The sequence below is a fragment of the Botrytis fragariae genome, assembly GCF_013461495.1.
Source record: "Botrytis fragariae strain BVB16 chromosome Unknown tig00000225, whole genome shotgun sequence".
Classification (NCBI taxonomy): domain Eukaryota; kingdom Fungi; phylum Ascomycota; class Leotiomycetes; order Helotiales; family Sclerotiniaceae; genus Botrytis; species Botrytis fragariae.
Window position 1 is genome coordinate 453,972 of NW_023501002.1, and position 18,615 is coordinate 472,586.

General features: G+C 43.3%; 9 protein-coding genes across 9 annotated transcripts; 4 read left to right on the plus strand and 5 right to left on the minus strand.

Annotated features, from left to right (window-relative positions):
* Positions 1–383: 383 nt before the first annotated feature.
* Positions 384–1,088, minus strand: Bfra_011201 (putative monothiol glutaredoxin-5 protein; the record flags this gene model as incomplete). Its single annotated transcript, XM_037341532.1, has 3 exons — positions 384–538; positions 604–877; positions 948–1,088. The coding sequence occupies 3 exons, from the start codon at positions 1,086–1,088 to the stop codon at positions 384–386; spliced, it is 570 nt and encodes a 189-aa protein (XP_037188344.1).
* A 280-nt stretch (positions 1,089–1,368) lies between these two features.
* Bfra_011202 (putative phosphopantothenoylcysteine decarboxylase protein) lies at positions 1,369–2,157 on the plus strand (the record flags this gene model as incomplete). The annotated part of the gene is made up of 1 exon (XM_037341533.1): positions 1,369–2,157. The coding sequence occupies one exon, from the start codon at positions 1,369–1,371 to the stop codon at positions 2,155–2,157; it is 789 nt and encodes a 262-aa protein (XP_037188345.1).
* A 1,114-nt stretch (positions 2,158–3,271) lies between these two features.
* Bfra_011203 (uncharacterized protein) lies at positions 3,272–4,289 on the plus strand (the record flags this gene model as incomplete). The annotated part of the gene is made up of 3 exons (XM_037341534.1): positions 3,272–3,578; positions 3,646–4,148; positions 4,230–4,289. The coding sequence occupies 3 exons, from the start codon at positions 3,272–3,274 to the stop codon at positions 4,287–4,289; spliced, it is 870 nt and encodes a 289-aa protein (XP_037188346.1).
* Positions 4,290–5,192: 903 nt separating this feature from the next.
* On the minus strand, positions 5,193–6,760 carry Bfra_011204 (putative branched-chain amino acid aminotransferase protein; the record flags this gene model as incomplete). The annotated part of the gene is made up of 4 exons (XM_037341535.1): positions 5,193–5,484; positions 5,538–5,895; positions 5,988–6,238; positions 6,444–6,760. 4 exons carry the CDS (start codon positions 6,758–6,760, stop codon positions 5,193–5,195), a joined length of 1,218 nt encoding a protein of 405 aa, XP_037188347.1.
* Positions 6,761–8,192: 1,432 nt separating this feature from the next.
* Positions 8,193–9,723, minus strand: Bfra_011205 (putative ethanolamine-phosphate cytidylyltransferase protein; the record flags this gene model as incomplete). The annotated part of the gene is made up of 4 exons (XM_037341536.1): positions 8,193–8,537; positions 8,591–9,362; positions 9,418–9,535; positions 9,621–9,723. 4 exons carry the CDS (start codon positions 9,721–9,723, stop codon positions 8,193–8,195), a joined length of 1,338 nt encoding a protein of 445 aa, XP_037188348.1.
* Positions 9,724–10,943: 1,220 nt separating this feature from the next.
* Positions 10,944–12,431, plus strand: Bfra_011206 (uncharacterized protein; the record flags this gene model as incomplete). The annotated part of the gene is made up of 2 exons (XM_037341537.1): positions 10,944–11,614; positions 11,684–12,431. 2 exons carry the CDS (start codon positions 10,944–10,946, stop codon positions 12,429–12,431), a joined length of 1,419 nt encoding a protein of 472 aa, XP_037188349.1.
* A 1,268-nt stretch (positions 12,432–13,699) lies between these two features.
* Positions 13,700–14,894, plus strand: Bfra_011207 (putative nuclear pore complex protein; the record flags this gene model as incomplete). Its single annotated transcript, XM_037341538.1, is given in 3 exon segments — positions 13,700–13,963; positions 13,981–14,480; positions 14,537–14,894. 3 exon segments carry the CDS (start codon positions 13,700–13,702, stop codon positions 14,892–14,894), a joined length of 1,122 nt encoding a protein of 373 aa, XP_037188350.1.
* A 637-nt stretch (positions 14,895–15,531) lies between these two features.
* Bfra_011208 (putative carboxypeptidase kex1 protein) lies at positions 15,532–17,560 on the minus strand (the record flags this gene model as incomplete). The annotated part of the gene is made up of 3 exons (XM_037341539.1): positions 15,532–16,923; positions 16,975–17,344; positions 17,394–17,560. The coding sequence occupies 3 exons, from the start codon at positions 17,558–17,560 to the stop codon at positions 15,532–15,534; spliced, it is 1,929 nt and encodes a 642-aa protein (XP_037188351.1).
* Positions 17,561–18,180: 620 nt separating this feature from the next.
* Positions 18,181–18,442, minus strand: Bfra_011209 (uncharacterized protein; the record flags this gene model as incomplete). Its single annotated transcript, XM_037341540.1, has 2 exons — positions 18,181–18,341; positions 18,376–18,442. 2 exons carry the CDS (start codon positions 18,440–18,442, stop codon positions 18,181–18,183), a joined length of 228 nt encoding a protein of 75 aa, XP_037188352.1.
* Positions 18,443–18,615: the final 173 nt, after the last annotated feature.

Below are 18,615 nucleotides of genomic sequence, written 5' to 3' on the forward strand. Positions count from 1 at the left end.
CATGCTTTTGGTGAGAATAAGGATTGCTCGAGTAGATGGGAAATTACGCATATCAATAAAGAATCCCCATTCTAGATATAACGCCCTCCTAAGAATCTATTCACAAGATTGAGAAAAAGGCACTTAAGCGCCTACCTAGTATTCAAATGAAAACTTATCACGGGTCCTTCAATACTTGTATGAGATATACACATATTTATTGCTCTTTATATCCCCAGAATATCGTGAAAATCATCATTATATTACCAAATCTGCTTCATTGTTCTGCTCATTCATCATGAGCCATGGTATATTTAGAAAGATTAACCGCATTGCGCAGTGAATCTCCTCTCCCCCCCTCCATTGTTGTACATATTAAAGTCTTCGAGATGGTCGGGAGGTCTTTATGATGACTCCTCAACCAAGACCTTATTCTCCTCCAAAACCTTTGCTAGTTCTCCACTTTGATGCATTGCGATTAAAATATCACATCCCCCTATGAATTCCTTGTTGACATAAAGTTGGGGTATGGTTGGCCACTCGGAGTATTCTTTGATTCCTGTATGATATGTATGTTAGATTCCGTATAGTATATAACAAAGATTAGTGTTTCCAAAAACTAACCTTGTCTTAAACCTTCGTCCTCAAGTACATTAAGAGCAGCAAACTTCTCTGGGTTCAAGCCTTGCAGACTCAAGATCTGAATAGTTGCCTTTGAGAAGCCACACATTGGGCTTTCTGGTGTGCCTTTCATGAAAAGGACAACTGGCTTTGAACCAACAACTTGATCAATTTGCTTGCGAACTTCTGTGGAAAGATATCTGGATGCGATGGGGGAGAATCGAGGGGTCGAGAATTTGGAGGCAAACACCGCGGGGCGGGCAGCTTGTCGGAACATCTGATTAATGCTAATTAGCATTTCAGGTAACATGTTTAGATTCTCAATGAGTTGGGGAAATTCGACATACCGATGACAACATTGGTTTGGCAATCATATTGAAATATGATATCTTATTGTACAAGACTTGTGGAATTTGATGTATTTTTTTGGTGGCCTTGCCTCTTGATTGATAATGTTTAGAGAATGGAGGTTCGGAAGAGCTAACCATTATCGAACCAATCAATGTCTGTGGTATGTAATATTATCGATAACTGCATTCAGCCTTATGAATCAATCATTCGATAGAAAACATCCCATAACAATGAATAATGATGAGTGAATAGAGAGTATTTAATCATTCTAGATTCCTATTCTTTCTATCACAAATCCCTTCTTCCGTTACTGCAGCATGTAAAAATACCCAAACTCCCATACTCTCACACACAATCAATCTTCCAAATTGCTTCCCAACATTCAAGTTATTCGAACTCATCAAACTCTTATTCACCATGTTGCAAATGATCCATACCGGGCGTGACGAGCACCGAACCCGAGTATCTGGAACATCACACCCTTTCACGGCTGCGGATCATGCTTCCGATGGTAAACATCACCTCCTCCTAGCAGCCAGTGGATCCGTCGCAACCATTAAGATTCCCAACATCCTATCTGCCCTATCACATTATCCCAATCTCTCAATCTGTGTCATCTTTACCAAATCTGCAACCAATTTTCTTCAAGGTCAAAGCACAGAACAACCACATATCGACACCTTTCACCGATACGCCAACGTGCAAGGTGTGTTTTTAGACGAGGAAGAATGGATTCATCCATGGAAACGTGGTCAGAGTATTTTGCACATAGAGTTGAGAAGATGGGCACACGTGCTTGTTATTGCGCCATTGAGCGCCAATACGATGGCTAAGATTACAGGCGGCTTTAGTGATAATTTGCTTACGAGTGTGGTGAGAGCATGGGATACTACTGGAGAAGTGGAAGTATCTGCTCAGAATGGTCTAGATACGAGTGGGGAGACGGCTTTCAGTGGCAAAAAAAGGATCGTTGTAGCTCCGGCGATGAATACCGCTATGTGGAGACATCCAGTAACGAAGAGTCAAATCAAGATTTTGGAGCAGGAATGGGGTATTGGTCCTGATGGAGCTGAGGGTGAGGGATGGTTTGAGGTTTTGCGACCTCAGGAAAAGGAGCTCGCTTGTGGAGATGTAGGGGATGGAGCCATGAAGGATTGGAAGGAGATTGTGACAGTAATCGAAAAGAGGCTGAAGCTGGAAGCATAGTTGGCACTGAGAGGTGATATGCTGGCAACTTTTCTTCAAAGCAATGTAACCTCCACGGATGGAGGGCCAATTATATCTACCTGTTGGGGGTGTCGAAAAGTGTCTTGGTGTTTTCAACAGGTTACGGCGTTAAGTTGGCGTTCGGGATATGGAATGGCATCTGATTTAAAGGTTACCTCAGATACCTTGGACTTATTATGTTCAGCTTGATAATTCGTATTTTCCTATTACCCTTATTGAGATGTCTGAAAGTTAGACATTGAAAAATCAAAATGAAGATGAATATTCAAGTGACAGTGATACTGAGACTTGGCTACTTCAGATGAGGCGCAGGAAATTTTTGGGAATTCAAACATTGCAAGTTGGTTAATCGACGAGAACAGTTACAAACGCCAGATTGCTCAAGAAATGCAGCTGTAGGTGGAGTTAAACAGACAACACTGAAAGCGCATAAATATTAAACCTACAGTTAGAATCACTCTACACTTCATTAGATCTTTCATTCGCTTTTCTTCTCTCTCCCTCACTCAATTTTATTTCTTCTTTCAATCCAAGATTGTCCAAAGACCTCCCAAAAAATGTAAGCAATCACATCGTAGGCCACCAGAAATTACTGATGTAAAGCATTTTAAAATGCCAGTGACGCCTAGACTCATTCCATAATGGATACTCTGTCCCATAGATATACATAGGTAGTTACAGGTACCTATGAGACAGGTTTATTTGCCGAGGGAATATGCACTGATGGGATCAATACACAGATTCGAAAATAGAAGTGTGAGTGCTCACCTGTAGAATCCTGGGCTAGAGCATCTGAGACCACAACGAAATTCACAACAATGCAACTAGAAGGTTGTTTGTTCATGAAGAAAATCTCATTATTCTGTTCGGTGTGGTGGAATTTTATTATGAACCCGATGAATGCGCGTGTAGTTCAGATCGTTCCTTCCTCCCTCAAATTGGAATCATGTTAAGCGACTTTCACTTCCACTTCCAAAGTCCAATACAACATTTCCGAAATTATCCAAACAACTTCATCGTCCACGAAGAGGTTCACATTTCTCTCCCAATATAGTTCATCCCTACATGCATAGTAATATATTTAGGCGTCACGATGACCCGTCAAGCCAACCATCAAAAAGCCATTCCAGCCATCCACCGCAAATCGCTCGATGGAAGCAAAGCACATGGCGCAAAATCAAAACCCAAGGTATCCAAAATATCCAAGACTACATCGTCGCCCAAGCAATCCCGAGAGCAAGCCAAGAAGTCCGTCGTTGTAAAACCCATTCCAATAAATGAAGTTCGGAAACTTCAACAGAGTGGTAAAGATGCACGGCCATCTCAACTTCCAAAACATGCTCGTGGAGTTGAAGTTGAATCGTCTCTTCAACCTGAGGATCTTTCTTCTGCTTTTGAAGGTGAGTATCGCATCGTCATTCCAAATACTATACTAGTGAAGTAATTCAAAACTAATACAAGATCCAGAATCCCTCGAAGAAGCCCGAACCCACATCTTACGTGTCGGAAAAGCCGCATTCGAAGAAGCCCACAGCGTTCTCCTCCAAAAACTCACCCAGGAAAAAACCACCGATCAATTCTTCCTCCAAGCCATCTCCCACAACGCACAAGCGCTCAGCGCGCCGTTAGCCACGCAGAAAATCCAAATGACCGTGCAGCAAAAAGGACGTCGCATATCCGAGATCGTCGAGGTTGGCAAGCGCGTTGCGCAATTCCGACAGACGATCGAGGAGGAGGAAAATAAGCTCGAGGGGTATTGGAAGGAATGGGAGGGCTTACAGACTGAGTTCAAGATATGTGCGACGCGAGTGTTTGGGGGTAAGATGTTTAATGAGGAGGATGCGGAGGAGGGATATCATGTCGGTATGCTGTTGTTGGATGCAGAATACGCGGCCCAGATGGATGTTTTGTTGGAAGAACTGGATGAAGTAGGAAATGATGCGATCAAGAAGATGAAAGCTTCGGAGAAGGTATGATGTTCTTTGATTTTACTGTACAAGAATGCATACATACATACATACATTTTTACTAACAAATACTTTTTCGTGCAGGAAATCGATGTGAAAACAGACAAAGTACGACAAAGAATTGTAGGAGCAATGATGTGGTGAAAGATGTTTATCTTAATCTGATCACTGGTGTTGAGCTGTTCGTAGCGTGTCGTGTGGGATGTGATACATGATACGAATACACACTGGCATATTTTTATATTTGCTCACACTCCTGTCCCTTAGACAATCAATGATGTTGCTGTATTGTTTTGCTGGGATATGTTCGATTTGCTGGCAGGTATTAAACAAGTATGACACATACAATACAGTATACACTCACTCTATACTTCTGTACATTAAACTATACATAACAATCGAATCTTCTAATTAATATCCTGCAAAGCGAAGATTGCTTCGATTTTGACTAGTCTTCTACATACTTCCTCTTCGATGAACCGATCCCCCTTTCTGGCCGTATGTGGAAAACGTTGAATCTCGGCTATATACCAAACTCTAGCGCGAATGCATTGTAGCAATCCACCGGAAACCGAAATAGCCTGACATCTAGATTTCAAAGACTCGACTCTCGATATTAAGATTGCTGGTAATGAATGTACGCTTCCTTGAAAAGACATTGAAAACAATGTTCCAAAAGTCAAGCAAATCACAATGACGAAACGGGGTAAAACACAACATTCATCTTTCATAAAACCATTGCTGTGATATTCGCTGTTCTATCAAAAATACACAAAAAGCCAGCCATCAACGCTGATGCGACTCTCTCTATGCAAACAGATATCTATGACGCTGAACCAAGCCCCAAAGAAAAGCAAACCAATCCACGCCATAAAATAGCCAATCATTTTTTTCCTCCCGCCGGCCAAAAGTGCAACCACGATGAAACAAGAAAAGAGGACGATCTGACTAATTGGAGAATAAATCTCCACTGTACAAGCGAATCCCATAGCCAGAACAATCCAGAGTACCGAATTACCCGAGTCCAATCAATGAAAAGGGAATGGTTCATGCACCAACTTCATCAATGACAACACCCCATTCGTGCTCTACGTTTCCGTACATGATATCGACTAACCATTGCTTGACCCTTGCAGCGTATTCTCCGCTGTTGCCCTTAACCATGGGGATATCGATATCCTTCTCTCTGTAGTTGATTTGTGCAACGGGAACGACGAAGTATGCAGTTCCACAAGCGAAAGCTTCAACGACACGGCCTTCTTTGGCGGTCTCGGCAAGCTCATCCATGGTGAAGTTACGCTCCACGATTTCAAGCTCGGGGATACGTTCTCGGATGAGTCTGTAGTTTCGAGGTTAGAAATTTTCAAGGCAATGAAATAAGAGGATACTCACTGCAAAACACTTCTCCTGGTAACACCATCCAAGATGATCTTGTCCTTCAAAGGAGCGGTGATCAGCTGCTTCTTACCCTCCTTAGTTTCCCACACAACCATAAAGTTGCTGGCTCCAGCCTCGGTAACCATTCCATCGAGCAACCACAAAACTTGATCATAGCCACGGGCACGAGCTTCCGAGTTCGCCATCAAAGTAGGTCCATAGTTGGCTCCTACCTTTGCGAAACCGAATCCACCAGGCCAGGCACGAACACCTTCTTGACTGGCAAGAAGCTTCATTCCCTTGGGCGAATCCATTGAAGGCATGAAGGTGGAGATGATGAACATTGTACATTCCTTAGGGGCAGCAACACCAACTACGTATTCGTATTAGTGATTTGTCTAGTAAAAAGTATACTTCACATTTGACATGGCGTCAAAGTCAAAATCTAGCAAAGGGTATACTCACGTGCTCCAGCGCTACCGATCATAGTGGGTCGCAAGTAGAGGAAAGTTCCAGGTTCTGGGAGCCATTTAGGACCATCTACAGAAACCAAAGCAACAATGAGTTTCTCCAACTCCTTAGGATCGAATCCTGGCAACGAAATACGGGTAGCGGAAGTGAGCATTCGTTGACAGTTGCAATCCGGTCTGAACAATCTGAGTTTTCCATCGAATCCACGATACATTTTCATGCCCTCGAAACACTCAGTCGCATAACTAAAATGAGTTAATATCTATGTTCGAAGTACATAATTGGTCAAAAGACACAACATGGGTCTTGTTTGGGTTGTGATATGAGACGTCTGTTGGAAGATCCTATCCCATCCCACATCATCCTCAAACGAGAAGAATGGTGGCTATGGCTCATGCGCCTCCCAAATAGCAAACAAAAAATGACAACGAAAAACAGAAAACAACTTACTGTAAAACAGAAGCCGTGGGAGCCAAAGAAAGATTTCCATATGGTTTTAACTCTGGTACACCCCATCCCGTCATGTTGTTCCAAACGGCTGTGATCATGTGGTCGGTACATTGCGAGGCAGTATTGATGATTGGATCGCCTGCTGCAGGAACATTCATAGGAGTGGTAGTTTTGGTGACCTTAAGTAAAGATGCATCTAGATGAGGAAGAGTGCCAAATTCCGTGGTTGCAATCTTTTTGGTAACGGCGGCAGCTAAGAGTTCATCGGATTGTTGGACATCTTTGGGAGGAGTTTGTGAGACTGCTGATGGAGCCATTGTGAATAAGATCTATGATTTTATGGTAACCAGATACCCAATTGATACTTAATAGAAAAAGTAAAAGAGTGTAGGAAAGTATTGATTGAAAACTTCTTAAGAAAATCTAATAGTTTTGATGTCAAAAAAAGGTTGCAGGTGATCAAGAGAAATGGAATTCGTGGACAAAGAAAGGATTTCTAGAGTTTATATAGAATGAACTAATAAATTTATTAGTAAAAGGAGTTTCGTTTGAAATTTTGAGTCACACCCCAACAAACAATTTTACTGGAGGGACTCGAGGGAAGGAAGTGGAAGTGGAAGGGACCCAGGGCAGTGAAATCTAGAGACATGCACAGATAAGATTCTCATTCTAAACCCATAAACCCATAAAAACATAAAAATATAAAAATATTTGACAGAGAAAACTCAAACTCAACCTTATGGCACTAGCCAATCTCTGTGGAAATCCTACCTAGGTAATCGAGGCGATGTGTTAAAAAAGAAGCCAATCAATCATGGTCTAATACGCCGCCAACCGTCCATTTGGGGTCTACTTGGCAGGTCCTCCGTCGAATCATGGCTACATAGTATGATAGTATAAAAATACTTACCTGTTCAGCATATAGATAGTACGTACGCACAAGATTTCGTGTCTAGAAAGTTGTCATGGATTTTGCTGGTGGGTCACTGCAATGCATGGAAAATCAACTATGGAAGTAACGGCACGGAGCACATCGTAGTCAGTCGGGAAGGGCGTGTTATATCAAGAGAATAGGCAGTCAAGCATTGAAGATCTACTCCAATGAGTCCGATCATTGAGAATTCAAAAGGCAGGTAGATCCATGTTAAGGGACTGCTGTCAGAAGACTGACCCCCGAGTTTTGACTTCTAAGCATAAGAAAGTGTATTTTGGCGAGGAATGATGGATTGTATGTAACACACGGCTTATTGGATTCTTGCTGCGGTTCATTGTCCGGAACGGAGCCGGACTTCAGACGTTGACGATAAGAAGAAGGCGTTGAAAGATGTGGATGTGGATGTGTGTGCATTGTGGGACATATCAGATATGATGTCGTCTATTTTGAACGTTTTCATTCTTCCCAATGAAAATGGATGAAAAGACTGGAGTTTGATACCAATCGCTTATTGACGGGTAACGGTTACACTCGGATACCGAGACCTCAAGATATGCGGAACTGCAAGAAGATTCGTATCATCAGAAGTCACAAGCACACTCATAACCTGATAGATCGCTGTTTATAAATATTTAACATTGTCAATTGGCTGTAATGTTTCATCTCAACGGTGGATACCGAGCCATGGCATGTTCTTTGGTCAATTAATCTGATATTTATCTCTATGTTATGTAAAATTAGGTGGTATCTCTCTCTATGATCTTTTTTTTGCTTGCCTCTCTACCCTTGAACTTTTCCTTCAGGTTTTGACCCATTTATGCAGTGTTTTCCTTCAATCGCTGCTCTTCTTCCAATCGTTCGCGAGTCCTTTGCGCCTCCTCGCCAATACCTTTCACTCCCTTTACGCGTTGTCTTTCTTCATACATATCTCGACTTTTCAAAATTCGTTGTACAATTTGACCAGCATTGACAAATGCAAATTCATGGTTTCCAATCTCGCGATAGATTCCCATTTCCTTTGCAGCGACGTATGGATCATAAGTCAATGGCATGAAACTTGTTGGTCCGTGATAGACGGCATCAGGTACTCCCCATGGGGTTGTTGTAAGATATGCCTTGGAGGGAGTAAAAGGCGCACCAAAGATGACGGCGTTGACATACTATATAAAGTTAGAATTGTAACCTGGGAGAGATACTGTGGGGCACTTCATACCTTGCACTGCAATACGCAAAGACCTCGTTCGTAGATATTCATGATTGGATAATTGACTCCTTTCCAATGATTGATAACTTCATCATCGTGAACACCAGCCACTACGAAACATGGGGCATAGTCTGCCCCTTTACCAAGACGTTCTTCTACAGCCTCTTTGTTGTACCAGCCTTCTCCCTCAGCGAGCTTCTCTTCCGCCTTTATGACTTGTCGAAGGAATTCAATATGACCCGAGGAAAAGAGATCGAAGCCACCATCAACATATACGACTCGCTGACCGGGTTTTGGGGTCGATCCTTGCATCAACGAACTGAAAACTCCCTTCTCATTCTCGGTCTCGTCCTCCCTAGCCGCAATCGAAGCTTTCCAAAACCAAACGCTTGAGCCTGGGTTAAGTCCGGTTTCGTCGGTAGCATACATTCGCATTCTTTCAGTCATAGCTTTGCCTTCAGCATGTCTCTCCTCCGGAGTTCCAGAGCCATCTTCCCCAGCCAAGAGCTTGGGAAGTGATTTAATAAAGTGCGTTCGTGTGCAGAGTAACATTCGTCCTACCAGATCTGTCGTTGAGATACTTGGCGTTCGCTTCACGACCTTGAATCTTCCTGCAGCCTTGACAAATCGATAACAATCTTCCCCGCTGCTGTCCGATGTAATATCATCGCCATGAACTACATATTTGCACCCATAATGAGAAATCCATGGCAAAGAAGTAACATATGGCGCATATGATACCGATTGTGTAACCCATCTGCAGGCATCTACTGCCGCGATTCTTGAGGATATGGTATCAGTAAATCAGTCCTCGTCCAATGGTCGTCCTGAATTACCGTTCTTGTAGCGTCATGACCGTAGGTCCTTTGTTCTCGAGAATTGATTCATCTGAATGAATTCCTACAACCAGCTCATTCCCCAATTGTCGTGCCTGAAGCATGGCGCCGGCATGCCCTGTGGAGGAATCAACATGTTAGCATATGAAGTCAGGGGTAAGCTTTCCAAATAGCTTCCTGGAACTCTATATAAACAAACATACCATGATGAAAGAAGTCCCAACATCCATCTACCCATATTCTATCCTCTAATATCTCAGGCGCTGCTTCACCAAATGGACCTTCTTCCTCGAAAATATTGGCCATAATTATGAATTAATTGAAAGTATTTTTATTCTTTGGTTTTGAAGATTGATATATTCCCAAAAAGATGTTTCTCCAAATGGACAAGGTCAATAAGAAGGGGTTGCGGGGCATCTCCTCCCTTTACCGCTTACTAGCAGATCAAATCAATCAATCAATCAATTAATCAATCTCGTCAATCTTGTCCATGGATCACATTGTCCAAGTTCTACACAGCACCATGTAACTGGAAAAATTGGAAAATTAGAACATGAGGCTATATTCTAGAAAATATACAACTTCGGAGATGCAGAGAAAAAAGGTGACGAAAGAGAATTCTCCATAGCCAAAGTTTGTGCTATGCTTTGCATGCATACCTACCTGTGTAGATATTCGATCTATCATTGGCCAAATCTATCTACCTATCTGGGTGCTCGAGTGTATCATTCGTGCCATTTCTTCAACGGTTCAAACACTCCAGACGAATGGAGTTCACGAAGAACCAGTTAGGAAGCAGCCATGAATATTCCATCCAGCTCAGCTGTACAGAATAGGTCCATAGGATGTAAGGTTAACCCTTTTCAAGCAACCCGACCGTCTTACACCCCCCTGAACGTTGGGGTCAATAGACCGATGAAGTAGGATGGGCAGCGATACACCACCACCTATGTGGTTCTGAACAATCAAACTATTGGGTTACAAGATACCCAGATCATCTTACTTATGGGACATGAAGGATAAGACAAGAAGAGTATAGATATAGATATGGACTCCGATTCCTTCTCTTTGCTTTCGATCTATAAGTTCGTACTTTATTGTGTTTAGAATTTTTTGCTTCTTCAGTCAATCCTTCCTTTTTTTCTTTTCCAATTTTATCTGTTGCTTTTTCCTCATCCTGCAGATTTGCTTTTTACGGTTGAAGTCTGGGGATGAGACTTCGGTATTTCCTTTCTGATCCACTCGAATAAATAAATAATATTAGCACATTTCCCAACAGGATTTGATACTATATATCCCTTTTAATTCCTTCTTTTGTCTCTCTCTTTACTTTCGAAGTGTGGTTTGAAGCAGGCAAGCATACCGACGACATCGACAACGAAAGAGTTCCACGAGACGACAGTAGATGAACACATCGAGTGTGAACATTTTACTGAAGAAAAGATTGAAGGAAAGAGAAGGTGGGGGCCATTATCGGAGAATCGAACGTCTGATTAGCCGATGTTGTGGCGTACGATTGCGGAAAGATGCATCGACCTACACCCTCCTCAAATACCAATGGTGGACTCTTCAAAGGTGGTAATATATTTGGGGGCAGTAAGACTCCAACTTCAAATCGTCCAAGTACTAGCGGAGGTTCCCCTAAAAGCGAGTCCAAATACAGTCCAACACATCAACCGACTCACCAACCGAGACCATCGGTAACTGGCTTCAGTCGCAAACCCTCCTTTTCTGCATCCTCTCGCCATAATCGACGTAATAATTCCACGGCGCATTTACATTCTACACTTCTACCTAATCTCCCATTATTTCCCACTTCCAACTCATCCGAAAAGCATTCTGCTGCGAACAATCCCTATGTCGTACCAGTAAATCTTCCATTACCACCCTCGGATCCCCGGCAAAGTATAGATAGTTACGATCGCGTTGTCTTAGCAGAAACCACGGGCGCCAATTCGTTTGGAGAAACATTACCGCGTCAATCGATAGATGCTCAATCCTTCACCTCGACGACGCCATATTCGAAGATGCTTGCTAGACCCGGAACAGGTTATCAATCCTCAGGGGGAGGACCTGCGGGACCCGGTGTAATGGCCCCAATGCAGCCTGGTAGCCCTACGCTTGAGACTATAACTTACCAGCACATACAAGAGATGGCGTCGAAGAGAATATCTACTTTGGATTATTTACGAAAGGCGTACGTTTTCGCTATCCTCTCATTGCAACTTACCTAGGAAAGATTATACTAACAAGCTACCTCGAATAGTCATGAAGGAAGGGTCTACTGGTTCAATACATTATTATTCAACAAACCGGATTTACAAAGAATGCCCTACTTTGATGCGCGCAAACTCGCTCGTCGCGCGACAAATTATCTTCTTCTCGGTCTTTCACTCCCTGCAATCCTCGACCTCAATTCTTCAAGTCCTTCCGAATTTCTGCGCACGCTCAACGCGCTTCTCGGCGAATTCGAATCTTTCCAACAAGCGCATCCACCAGATGGATCGACATCTTCTTCATTATCACGCGGAAGATTTCCACAAATGTTCAAGCGCTCAACTATGATCCCAAGTAAAGGACGACGCACAAGTTCTGCGACTGAGATAGGACTACCGATGGGCAACGATGTCTCAGATACGAAATCTATTAATGGTAGTACATCGAGTGGAGGTGGAAATGGCGCAACATCGTTCCCAGCAAGTGAGAACGACCTATTACCAGGGGAGGAATATACACATCTCTTAACACCATCTTTACCGTTCGATCCCGATTTCTACGAGACATTTGCGACACTGTGCGATGTATTGATTGATTGTTATACAAGATTGATGAGCCTGGTATCGTCACCAAAAGAGTGCAGTCCACAGATTGCGGAAATGTTTACCAAGGCTGATGCTAGAGTAAGGAAGATTATCGTGCAGGGAGTGGTAAAGGAATTCGAGGATAGCAGCAGGGGTGGAGTAAAGAGTGAGGTTGCGGGCGTTGGAAGAGTGGTTCTGGGTGGGCTTATGTGAAGGATATTGTTTATTATTGCATTTTATGGGTGGATTAACGGCTTGATACCATATGAGGACTATGAGGGGTTGGGAAATTTAAAAGGAAAGCGGCGTCATTTGCACACATCTGCATCACTATGTCTTTCAGTTTTGGGAGCATGAATTGCACATCAGATAGATGGAAGTTAATATAATAATATTGTTATAAATGAATTTGATTGACAAAAAGAAAAAAAGCTTTGTAAAGTTCATCAGACACCATAACGCAATTGTGGTCATCAAATTATGAGCCGCTTTTTACACGGCTCAATTCAGTGCTTGACTCTATTTGGTAATCATCACCTGAACTGCTTTTGTGATCGTAACAAAGTCCAGCTCCTTCGACAGAGCTTCTAAGATGAATGACTTTCAATCAAGGACGACCCTTTCGGTGAAGAAAGGGTTAGAGTTTGGTGTCCCAACCTTCAGTCAAAAACATCTTTGCTTTCCTATAAGCTATAGACTCAAAAAATGTGATTGAACTTCTCGCATCAAGAATAAGCCCCATCGAGTTACTTTCCCAGCTTTGCAGCAAAGGAAAGCAATCGCATAACTATCGATCTCGACGAAAAAGCCTCGACTACCATTAACACTCCCACCCCAATCAGGAACATGCCTTCTACCTCCCATCACCACTCTTCTTCGAGTCAATTGAAAACATTACACAGGAGCTCGGACTCATATCTTCATCCATGTGGTCTCCCATGCTCCGAATTCAATTTTCAAGAAGCCTCGTGGCAATGGTAATAACGGCAAAAGGATGGATGAAATCGAAGGTAAGGAATTGGTAGAAGAGAAGCCGCAAGTGCTTCTATGGCGGCGCGTTTCCGCAATCCTAACTTTTAGAAAGAAGGGTGTCCGGGGACTTTCTCCCAAAGCATAAGAGTAGATTGAAACATCGATGAGGATGTTTCTGTTTGTGTGCTTCGAATGCGATTCTTTGAGCGAGAAGTTGTAGAAGGAAAGGAAGAAGGAGAGAATTCCCAATTGAAAATTCAAATTTTGTAGTGGATGGGAAATTTTGTGCGGCCGCTAGTGTGCAGCTAGCTAACATCATTAGCGCGGATTTTCAACATGAGCTTTCGATGCCTGGAGAAGCCGTCTTTTTTAATTACGTGCACGCAAAACAGGTGAAATTGAAATTGTTCGACGACCAACGCCAACGAACGCGAACCGACGCGAAAAAGCTTTCTTTCTCGAGACGGCGCATACTATTGAGACGATTTTACAGATACTTATAAGCAAACATGGCCGGATTATTTGGTTCTGCGGCTACCACAACCTCGACGAGCGCGGCCAATACTCTCGGTGATCTTTCGAAAGATATCCCTCTCAATAATCCTCCCGAAGATAGTATTTCCGATCTTGCCTTTTCGCCGGTTTCTGAACATTTAGCGGTCGCATCATGGGATAAGAAAGTGAGGATCTATGAGATCTTGTCGAGCGGACAGAGTGAAGGCAGGGCATTATTTGATTTCGAAGGGCCGGTCTTTAGTTGTCACTGGTCAAAGGTATGTATACGTTTTAGCTGAAGCTTATGAGAAAGTACACTGATAAAGCCGAACAGGATGGAAAGAAAGTTGTTGGAGCCGGAGCAGACAAAACTGCGCGTGTTATGGATCTTGAAAGCAATCAAACAGTATCGCAAGTCGCCGCGCATGATCAACCTATAAAATCCGCGAGATTCTTCACTGCGCCTCAAACAAACGGCGAGATGCTTGTGACCGGATCTTGGGATAACACCATTAAGTATTGGGATTTGAGAACTCCTAATCCGGTCATTTCGGTGAACATGAACCACAAAGTCTATACCTTAGATGTGCAGAAGAATGTTTTGGTTGTTGGAACTGCAGACCGATTTATCAATATTATCGATTTGAACATGCCAGATAAGATTAAGAAGACCATTCAAAGTCCATTGAAATGGCAAACTAGAGTCATTAGCTTATTTCCGGATGCTTCTGGTTTCGCCGTTGGCAGTATTGAAGGAAGATGTGCCATTCAATATGTTGAAGACAAGGACGCCAGGTATGCAATCTTTCCCCCGAACGCATCTCTCAAGACCCCTCACTAATCTATCAAAGCATGAACTTCTCTTTCAAATGTCACCGCGACCCACCCTCAAACAACATGACCAACGTCTACTCCGTAAACGCGATATCCTTCCACCCCATTCACGGCACCTTCAGCACTGCTGGGTCCGACGGCACGTTCCATTTCTGGGACGGAATCGCCAAGCATAGATTGAAGGGCTACCCAACCGTCGGGGGAACCATCTCAGCTACAGCCTTCAACCACACCGGAAACATTTTTGCCTATGCCGTTAGCTACGATTGGAGTAAGGGTTACGCAAGCAACACACCACAATACCCAAATAAGATTATGTTACATCCAGTAAACGCGGATGAGTGCAAGCCTAGACCAAGTGTCAAGAAGAGGTAGATGGAGATGAGATTCGATTACACTATGAGAATTTCGTGATGGAAGATTGGCGAATCATAAATAAAGATATATGGGCGAGAGTTCCAAGGCCTGAAGGCATCTTTGATCCTATAAGATGGCAAATGAATTGAATTGAGTTGGAGGAGGCATAGATGTAGTCCTAGACCGAGCGTTTCAAACCCAGGACCTAATCGAGCAAGGGGAGAGAGAGCTGGATGGCACAGTTATACAAGAAGATGAAGTTATCACAGAGGAGTTTAAGGCGGTCACATGGCGATCAATAGGATTCCAAAATTAGGTCATATAGGTAGTAATGATATGAAGCGTGTTCAAAGTCAACCATATAACATATCTCACACTTATGCACTCCTCCCAAAATTCAACACACTGATACGATACGATACACGAGTGTGATAGAACCGAATGTCATACAATGCATCAATGCTTTCATTTCCATTTCCATTAGAACTCCCCCAGTTCCCACAATGCAGACCAATCGAACCAAGTCTAGAATAGTGATAGTAACATACCCAGCGCGTCGATTGCCCAAATCCCAAAAGGCGCCCATACATATGCTCATACGGATAAAAGAAAATTCTGTCTTGCTCATCCTCCAACTCGTCATACGTGCAAGAGACTATGAGTAATTCTTTTCTTTGCCCTTGCCATTTCCATTCCTCCTTGTGGTGCCTTCATCATCACTTGCACTTCCAACGCTATATCTATCTCTATCCATATCGTCTGTAGGTGACTTTACGTGTAGTTCATCCAATTCACTTTCATCGAAATCCGCTGCCTCCACATCCCTCGCCGTGCGTTTGTTGCGGAAATTCTCAAGACCTGCTGCGCCTCTAGGGCCACTTCTCGCGCCCGCCAAAGCCATAGGAGTGTCACCTCCGAAAATTCCAGCGTAGCCAGCGCGCTGGCGTCGTTCACGCCAGATGTAATAGCCCCATGCTGAGGCAGCGATAATGACGATAACTAGGACAATCTCACCGGATTTGTAGTAGGCGTTCCATTTCGCGGCTTCCAAACGCTCTTCTTCGGCTTGGGTAGCAGCAGTACTATTAGGATGACCGCCAACAGATGTCTCCAGACCCTTCTCGCCGTCGATACGACTATCAGTTGGAGCGCCACCAATGCTAGCAATATCCACTTGCATAAATCTGTCAAGCATATCTCGGGTACGTCGTGCATAATCGAAGGGTACCATGTGAGACGAATTGTAGAAGAGGACGTAAGTCAAATTGCGTGCCTCTTGCCAGAAACCGGCTGCCTCGCCTTCAAACTCCCAATCGCGACGTGGCGCCCATGTTCCGGATCCAAGTTCAAATCCTTTGCCACCGTTCCACTCCATATTGCTGATCATTTCTTCAGTGCCTATGTGGTTGCAAATCAAATCCTCAGCACCAGAAAATAGTATGGTAGGGACTTCTTTGAGAAGGTCTGGTAAAATCTGGATGGAAGGTTTTGAATGTGTAGCTCTGAAAGCGCTGCCAACAGCACCGTTGCACTCAGTCCATCCAGTTCTCTTTTCAGGTGAAATATGGAGAGCTGCAACCACGTCCGTTCGGCGGAGGTAAGGTGTAACATTGACCAAATCGGGAGGCCAGTTCATACCACAACTTGGGTAGGAGTCCTTCAACCTAACATCATACATGTTGTAGCATTGCATATTGCCATCCGAGCCCTTGGTTTGAGTGGTCGACAAGATCTCTTGTAAGATCTGTTCGCACTGGCCATTATCGACCCTGTCTCTTCCGCCGTTCTCATTCAATAACTTGGTGCAAATGGCTTGTTGGGACTCCAATTTCTTTGCCTTTTCACTATCCTTCTTGACTAGCCCCTTCTCATATGCGAATGGAAGATAGGCCATGTATTGTTCAAAGGGTGAAATCCATCCATTACCAATTAGCATTCCCTTCATTTGCCACGGATGTTTTGTATCAGGGTTCTTGTTTCGTTCCAGGATAGCTTTTGTAATGTAGGGAATGTGTTGTCCTGCATAAGATTCTCCCGCAATGTATAACTTTGAAGTAGTTAGTGATCCGTATAGTAAAAATTGCACAGTATTACTCACATCATCATGCTCATACTCAGGGAATAGCGCAAACCACTTCTCCAAGAATTGAACGAATTGATCTGCCATCTCGGGCAAATCATGAACGTAGCTGTCCGAGTCCACGAAACTAAATCCTGTCCCTACTGGATTATCTACGAACATAACATTCGCAAATTCATCCCAAGAACCTGGATTGTATTCGAGTTTTGGTCCATTGGATCCATCCTTTACTCTATAAGGACCAATTTCCATCAAAGCTCCATCTTCAGAACTGCAACCTGGACCTCCGTTCAGCCAAATTACGGTGCGCTGTTTGTTCGCAATATGTCTATTCTGGAAATGCCAAAAGAATATGTTTCCATGATGGTCAGGGGTGACTTCGATGTGTCTGCAAGCCTCGTGTTAGCTTTATCTCTGATATGGAGAATGTAACTTACCCAGCATGCATCTTGAGTAAGGGTCCAGGCGGAGCGCCCGGCAGCGAATGGACAAAATAATCCCCAGCAGTTTTATCTGCTTGGCCCAGCGAGGGCATCAATGATATGGATAACAATCCCCATACTGTCAACAAGGCCGAACTGGTCCTGGAAGTGAGAGACCGCATTGTCAATATTCAGCCCTTGATGTTCGTTCCAATTCGTAACAGACAACCCAGAAAAGGGTATCTCAAAAGGGTATTTATAGGAGTCGCGTAGTCGCGAATTACCAATATCCTATCATCCGCCGATGATATTGAGATGAGAAAGATAAATTTTTAAAGTGTCAGAATGTGGACACAGTTGATATTGATCTGCTTTTGGGGGATTCGCGGCTTTGTTGTTACTTAATACTGATACAGGAATGATTGTTAGGGACACTCTATATCGCTAGATTTCTTCACCCGCTATTGGACCCTAGCGATGTGAAACACTGTGACAGGTTCGGAATGCTCAAGAATAGATTATGAGTGGAGATGATTACGAAATCTATGCGTATCTTGAGGAAATCTGAACTTGCATTTATCATATTAAGAGCTCTAGGTACAGCTATTGTGAAGCAATGTACTTGTTAAAGTCCAGTATGGATTTTCCGAAAGTTTTCGGTCGTCGCCGACTTTACAAAGAAAATCCTTCAACTATTCACTTATTGTGACCCGTTCTCGGACTCCCCTTGCTCGAATTCATTGTCTTTGAGAAGATCCACCTATGAATAAGAGTGTTTCGCATATTGATGTACTATGGTCCCCTAGGCTGCTGCGACATGACCTGGACCTTCAGAAGCTAAAAAACAAGTGTAGGTATTAGAAGCTAATTTTGGTCTAGAAAAACCCTCTGAAGCCCAACATTCCCTATACTTTGGTAGAGGGGTAAACTTAATTGCTAATTGTGGTCCAAAGATGCTAATGCCTGTATTTCTATCATTTCTTATGATTATTTACACCCCTATGTTCAGTCTCTTGGCGAAACATATTCGCCTGCTCAATGTTTCCAAAGCTCAAGTGAGCCATGTTCTAGAACTGCAGAACGACATTTGATGGGTATGATCTCATATTAGCCTTTGGACTTCTGATTTTTACTTGGAGCTATGGAAATAATGCGGTGGCATATCATAACACTTTGCTACCCTGTGCTAATGTTGTTTGTACCTAGATATCTGACGGAATTTACATTATATCATCTC